Here is a 7,130-nt window from a genome sequence, read left to right as displayed (position 1 = left end):
GCATATGTAAAAGAAAAAAAAGAAAAAAAAAAAAACTGATATATAACCCCAAAACTTGTTGACCATAACTGCATGAATCAAAAAGAAAAGCATTTCTTATAGTTATTATGAAGCTTGTGTTTTTTATGTTTGAAATTTTCACCGTCATGATGCGGCAAATCATAGCCGAAGTAAGTGTTTATTACATTGCCAGAGTTTACATCTCATAACTATTTAATGAAATGTTTTTGGGACTTTTGAAGCAGTTAAATATGATATATATTCTTGAAATTTTATAGAATAAAGCAGAAACTGTATTAATGCCTTTTTACCAGTAGAATATAAATTCTGATAAATCCATCCATACTTCTAGTGATCATACTAGCAAAGTTGAGAGTAAGTGTTCAATAAACAAATGACAAAGGCTCAAGCAACGATTTATAAAAATTATTTATAGTCAACTACTAATCATTATTTGATTATTTACAATCAATAGACCTTCCACAGTTAGATATAAATGACAACATTCAACAATACACTCCTGTATTAAACTTGTTAAATAGCCGGTTTCGTTATTGTCGTGAAATTGTATGCACTTATGCATATGAATGTCTAACTCTTCATTGTAGTGATTGCATCTTTCTCTCCACATCAAGTAAAGGACATTGCATTCCTATAGATTGATCATCATAATATTACTGAATAAAAACTGATCTTTATGAGTAAATTGTTTTTTATTATTGCTTGATGGCGCGGGAAAGCTGGTTGATTGTAACTATCTAGTGATCAGGCGCAGCTGTTATGAACCTGCAGTACAACCTTGCGGAGTATGGAGGGTCGGGCATACACTTGAACAGGATTCGAGAAAGGTGAATGAGGTTCAAATTTTCAGCTGGAAGAAAAAAACCCTTCAGTAGGGTCCAAAAAGATGTGTACAATTTTTGAACCACATTCAGCTTTTTGAATCCTCTTCAAGTGTTCACCCTAGTTTGCAATAACGGGAAGCACATGATTTTGTTTGTCAGATGCTGTGCCACTGAACTTAACGGATGAGGAAACCAGTCCAGCATTGACTGACAGATTCACTGACTGTGGTCAGGGCTGGATGTTGGCTTCCTCACTGCAGATGCTTCGAAATATTTTTGAAAGTTTAAGGAGCAGCGGACACACTTTGTAGAGTCGGCAGTGCCTATTTTTTGTAGTGGCTAACAAGCGTGTATTCTTTTATGCTACCAATATATTCAGGACAAGAATGTAGACAGATATTTCCTGTTAGCCGAAAAAAAATGGGGGAGGAGCGAGTAACAGTGGAATCTTGAAGCTGAAAATATTCATTGGCAATGCATATCAATAGTTAACTACTTCGTCCACCCGAGGCTTAACGATGTAGGCAAAACTAATGGAAAAGCCAAAGCAGCCAAGGATCAGAAGCGTGTTCTAAAATCTATTCATCATATCCTGGGCCCCGATCACATCACCTTGATTGAGGAAGTCAACAAGGACGACGTTAGGCTTGCGGCCATGGATCGATGTGCATAGCTCGACCTGTGCACCGATACTTCCTTTCCCAATCGCAGAGTTAGTTCTTGGCGCTGACAGCCGGTCGGGAAACAGAACGCCGACCCTTTCTATGTCTAGATAGTGGTTCGCGATATACATCCTACCGTCCGGGTTCACGTTAGGTGGGCGGTCGATTTTACACTGCATAAAGAGTGGATCCGTGGTATCGAAGGGCGTTTCCCAGTAGTATAAGAATTCGTCAAGAATATACGGCACCCTATTCATATCGGCCAGATAATCTGTTTTCACACGTCCACATTAGCAACCGAAATTTCTTTATCTAGGGGAGCAAGCGTGAAATGAGACTTCACCAATACCAACCTAAGAATACGACAAGACGTTTACCAGATTGTATCATTTGTTGCAAAGTCGGCCATTCATCCATGGAAAGCTTATGCGGAGATGACGACGGAACGAAGGCATATGGCACAATGCCGCTGCCCTTGAATGCCTCATCGAATCGTGAGATATCCAATCTGTCTCCGTTTGTAATGAGGAGCGTGACCACTTCGTCTGGATTGTCATCGAGCCAACCCTTCACCTTGCGTAGAAATGTATCGAGGCCGCCTGCATTTTCCAGAAAGCATGAAGTGTGACACATGCGCAATTTGCCTCTTGCATTCAGGTGCGTTTGGCCCTGTAAATACCGCACCCCGAGGTTTAATTGGCCGACCACAGATATCTCTTGGTTGTGTTGGGGGAGGAATCCCACAAACGGTGAATTATGAGCCCCGACGAACGATAATTCTGAGTAGCGACGGCCGCAATATTCTGCACGTCCATTGCATTCGGTCTGGGCGAATAAGGCTAATGGTAGAAAGAGCATCAGCAGCACACAGAAGAGCATCATCATTTTAGAAAGATAGGGTGGAGCGTATTTAGAGAGTGTGATAAATAGGCAAGGACTTTTTTTTATGGATGGAAACCTCGCAAGTTGAAGTGTATAGGAAGTAAATATAGAGGTGAAAACGAATGTGACCTCGATGAATATATGACTGTCGGGTATAGCTATCATATATAGACGTAGCGAGAACCTGTAATGCAGGATGTTAAAGATGAAGCACTGTTTTCTGAGGAAATATATAGGCATGACCCCGATTGTTAGGAAGGAGTCCATTGGCAAGCAATTGTCATGACAGGGAAAGAGAATCTTGCTAGGAATGTCTGCTGGGAGTGTCGTTCCTTCGGCACGACAACGAGCCATTTTTGTTCTGCAATGAACGATCGAAGCGGTTACCGTACTGTATGCCCATCAATCTATCCCCCGGATATCTGATCTATAGGGTGAGCTTAACATTAGAACGGAGCGGATAACGTCTTTTCTGTTCTTTTCTTTTTTCTTTTCTTTTCTTTTCTGTTGGTTTGCAAGCTATCTATTTTCAACACAATAGAATTTTCTCAGGGTTGATTTTTTTCAAGGAGATCATAAAAAAGCCATCATGGGCTTAGGATGCTAGATAGGATAGCCTGCTGAAGTAGTACGATTGGGAGCTGGCAGGAGGGGTATGCACAGAACAAAGTGGTATGGGATCCAAATGACCACAAGGCACGGATTTTCAACATGCTATATATCGACCAACAATCTGTGGAGGAACCCGGATAGTATATTGAATCGCCTGCGTTAACCTCAAGCCACGAGGTTTGCGGGGAATATGGTTAAAGTAGCATGTGTATTCGACCAGACGAACATCATCTCTCAAATTCGAGCATCACCTAGCTCCCTGATAGTCCAAGTAAAGTTATAATCCAGTGCGTTAGTGTATTCAGAGGCGGGAGACTCCATGGAGCAGTGGAATTAGCTGTGATGGGCGTTGTTGTTCTGGTGATGTTGGATGAGGCTCCGGAGGTTGGCGCATGAGGTTGCCACGGACCCTAACTAGTTACTCCGTAGACGATTCGCTGCTGGCTTATTTAAAGCAAAAACTTGTGGACTGAAGCTTTCTCAGCGGTAAATAACGAGCCAACGAACACCCACCAACTCCTGTCGAACGATTTGGCCTCCTGTCGGCGTGGAGAGTGCTTTGACTTTCTTTGAATGGCACCAGCTGCATCATAAAGCGAGGTTTTGTTTCTGTTACTACTTGAGATTGCGCGAACCATAAAGCTCACAGTCCAGCCTCCTTACATACGCAACTGCCTAGCACCCGACCAACCCCGTCGTACTGCGCAGTGCAAATTTCCGGAAGCTCCTCATTAAACGGCGATAATCTGTAACGATTCTATTTCCCTTTTGAAGCTCTGTTGCGATTCCTGGACTGAAAAAAGTGGAATGCGATGGTGCTTCCACAACCCGACCCATGAGCTCCATGATCGAGGGGAGTGAGGATGGGGCTCGAGAGGATGAACCGCAGTTTGAGAATAACGACCATGAGCAATTCCCTGTAACACCGGGGTGGGAAGCCAATAATGAGGGTAAGCGGGAACAACATGAAATAGAGACTGGGCGGGATTCTTTCCCAGACGAGCCTTTATCGGCGACCAACAGTCGGGATCCTGCTCTGAGGGAGTCGGATTCTGCTCTTCACAGTGAATCCGGCGAGGTGCTATCGGTACATAATCGTGAGGTCAACAAGGGAATTGGGAGCGGGGATGATTTCGGATCAATACCGGATGACACTCCGTCGGTTCAAGTAAGCTGCTCTCGACCTTCTCGAGCACTTCTGTCTCCATGCTGTCTATTAACCTTCATAGGATTCAATTTTGTCATCGAGAAGTAGTGCTTTTGGCCTCCGTGGTTCACCGTCTAACCTGAGCTCCAGCCCTCATCGTCCGTTCGATCGGAGATTTCAGTCTCGTCTTTCGGTTTCGCTCCCAGGCGCCTTACGACCACGGTCCCCGTCATTAATAGGACCTCATTCACGAAACTCCTCAGTTAGTCACGTCATTTCCAGCACCCCAGATCTACTAGAAAGCCCTGCAGCACCATGGGAAGTAGTTCGATGGACGAAGCTCAGGAAAATCACTGGTCAAGCATTTTCGGAAGTGGGCAAGCGGAACTTCGGCCAACCTGCGTGTATCTCGATCTCTACCGCCATTGTCATCGGGACGGCCAAGGGTATTATAATGGTGTTTGACTACCAGCAAAATCTAAATGCTATCATTGGACCGGGAACAAAGGGTATTTTCCTTCAGCGTCTACGTCTTAAAAAATCAATGAAACTGACATCAAACATAGCTATTGAATCTGGTCCAATCACCTCCCTTGCAATTTCCGCTGATCACACTACAATTGCGGCTGGTCATGGCAGTGGCCATATCTTTACCTGGGAAATTTCGAAACCCGCGCGCCCATTTCTGCACATCCCACCAATACCAACCGGCCAGTTGGAGAACAAGCGGACTGACGGTCATATATCAGGTGTAGCGGTTATCCACCTGGGTTTCCTGGGCACAAGACACACTGCGTTAGTCTCCGCTGATGACCACGGTATGGCATTTTCACATCTTGCGAATAGAGGTATGGGGGCAGTTGGCCGAGTTGTGCGCACTACACGTATTTTGGGACGTTATCCCGATGCGGTACTGGTTGGTGGCCGACTTCGAAAACCAAGCTCCGTCCTGGCATTTTCTCCTCTGCCCCTAGGTAACGTCCCACAAGCAACGGACCCGATAGGTTTGGTTGCACTCCTCACCCCGTATCTTCTCGTGATTGTATCAACGACACCCGTTGCTCGAACTCAGTATAAAGCCCCTAGGCCAAAGGAAGTTGCTGCCCACAGTGCTCTGACGGCCGCGCTTGCTTGGTTTCCGGCCATAAAACTGAAAGGGAAAAATTCCGAAGCGTCGAAGACTAAATTGGTTTATTGTTGGTCGAATGTGCTTACAGTATTGGAGGTTTCGGAAGTAAAGTCTCCTGAACCTGCGGACAAGGATAGACCCCCCAGCTTCGAATTTAAACCGCGAAGTAGATGGAGAGCGGAAGAAGGGATTGTTGCTGTACAGTGGATAAGCCGTTCCGTCCTTGCAGTGATGACAATAACTCAGCAGCTGCTAATCTTGGAGGACAACACCTTGCGAATGACTGATTCCTTTGACCTCATACACAAGCACATCTATCACGTGGATATATTTTCGAAGCAACTCCACTCTCTCGTTGAGCAACTGGATGAGGAAGATGAATCGATGCATGGAGTAATTGCGGATGCTTTTTACATGAGCTTTAGAGCATACAAGGGACGACTATTTCTACTAGGCGTCAATGATATGTCAGTCGGTAGCCTGTCAAATTGGGCTGACAGGTTACTATCTCTTATGGAAGGTGGCGACTTCATTGGTGCCATTCGACTTGCAACCTCTTACTATACAGGCAATACTGAAAAACTTACCGTCGGCCTCCCAGAGGAGGATAATTTGCGCCATCAATTAGTACAAGAGAAGTTGTTGGAAATGATCTCCGCGTCCATCAGATACGCATTTGGAAGAAATCAAGAAGCACCCAACGAGCGCCTCAGTCCAAGCCAGCTTGAGGAGCTTGCTGATTCCTGCATTGCAGCTTGCGACGCCCTGCAAGATTATGAATTTTTATTTAACGAAGTTTATAGTTGGTACGAGGAATGTGGTTCCGAAGGTATAATTTTGGACACCCTCGAACCTTACATCGTACAAGGCAGTATTCGAACCTTGCCTCCTACCGCAGTTAAATCATTGATCACCCACTACATAACGAACCATACCGCTACTCGACTGGAAGAAATCATTTGTTTACTTGATACATCAACGATTGATATTGATCAAGTTACGTCGTTGTGTAAACAACATAATTTATATGATGCGTTCATATATGTGTGGACGCGTGCGTTAGGCGATTATGTTGGGCCACTTGTTGAGCTCATCCATTTGATTCACCAACATACGGCTCCTAATGTTAATGGAAATGCAGATGTCAAAGCAAAGGATCTTTTTAATGCGATGAAGATGTTCCCTTACCTGTCGTATGTGTTGACTGGCAGAATATACCCCACCGGAGAAGATTTACCTGATCTTGAAGCTTCGAAGGCGAAAGCTGCCATTTACGATTTCCTTTTCTCGGGAATTTCAGTGACTTCAAGTTCAAAAAAGGCTGCTTCTCAGGACTCCTTTCTTGACCTTCAAACGATCCTTGAATTCGATACGCCTAGTTTCATGAGTATGCTTAACGAAGCCTTCGAGGACAGTTTCTTAAACGATGCCACTGATCAAGCCAGCAATGGAGCAATTATGCCAACTTCTAACGATTCTCCTACCCATGGCCTATCTATTAACCGCCAATACTTAATCAGTATTTTACTTGAAATTATGGAATCTTCCAACTTTGGCCTAGAGAACACCGTCTATCTTGATATGTTTATTGCCCGGAATCTGCCCAAATACCCTCAATATATCCTCCTATCGGGATCAACGCTGCAACAAATACTGATGAGATTATGTCGCTATCCTAATCCGGAAATGATAGGCGACTGCCAGCTCAGCGTAGAATACCTTTTGTCAATATATCGCCCGCCCGATATCCAAGCTTTAATTCCCTTGCTAAAACAAGCGAAGTTTTATCGAGTCTTGAAATCTATTTATAAAGCAGAAAAACAATTTCCCGATCTTTTGTTGACTTATCTGAA

At 44.3% G+C, this 7,130-nt stretch overlaps 2 protein-coding genes across 2 annotated transcripts in view; one reads left to right on the top strand and one right to left on the bottom strand.

The window, feature by feature from the left end:
• Nucleotides 1–1,416: 1,416 nt before the first annotated feature.
• Nucleotides 1,417–2,389, bottom strand: HCAG_04808 (predicted protein; the record flags this gene model as incomplete). Its single annotated transcript, XM_001540918.1, has 2 exons — nucleotides 1,417–1,778; nucleotides 1,861–2,389. The coding sequence occupies 2 exons, from the start codon at nucleotides 2,387–2,389 to the stop codon at nucleotides 1,417–1,419; spliced, it is 891 nt and encodes a 296-aa protein (XP_001540968.1).
• A 1,447-nt stretch (nucleotides 2,390–3,836) lies between these two features.
• HCAG_04807 (conserved hypothetical protein) overlaps nucleotides 3,837–7,130 on the top strand; it is a gene marked incomplete at both ends in the record, with an annotated part of 4,825 nt that continues 1,531 nt past the window's right edge. Inside the window, 4 exons of the mRNA XM_001540917.1 lie at nucleotides 3,837–3,951; nucleotides 4,000–4,169; nucleotides 4,231–4,657; nucleotides 4,715–6,987. Of these exons, the coding sequence (XP_001540967.1) occupies nucleotides 3,837–3,951; nucleotides 4,000–4,169; nucleotides 4,231–4,657; nucleotides 4,715–6,987 (2,985 nt within the window). The remainder of the gene's footprint in view (nucleotides 3,952–3,999; nucleotides 4,170–4,230; nucleotides 4,658–4,714; nucleotides 6,988–7,130) is intronic.

The sequence above is a fragment of the Histoplasma capsulatum genome, genomic scaffold, assembly GCF_000149585.1.
Source record: "Histoplasma capsulatum NAm1 scaffold_4 genomic scaffold, whole genome shotgun sequence".
Classification (NCBI taxonomy): Eukaryota; Fungi; Ascomycota; class Eurotiomycetes; order Onygenales; family Ajellomycetaceae; genus Histoplasma; species Histoplasma mississippiense.
The sequence above is the reverse complement of the archived record's forward strand: the minus strand, read 5'-3'. Positions and strand labels throughout refer to the sequence as shown.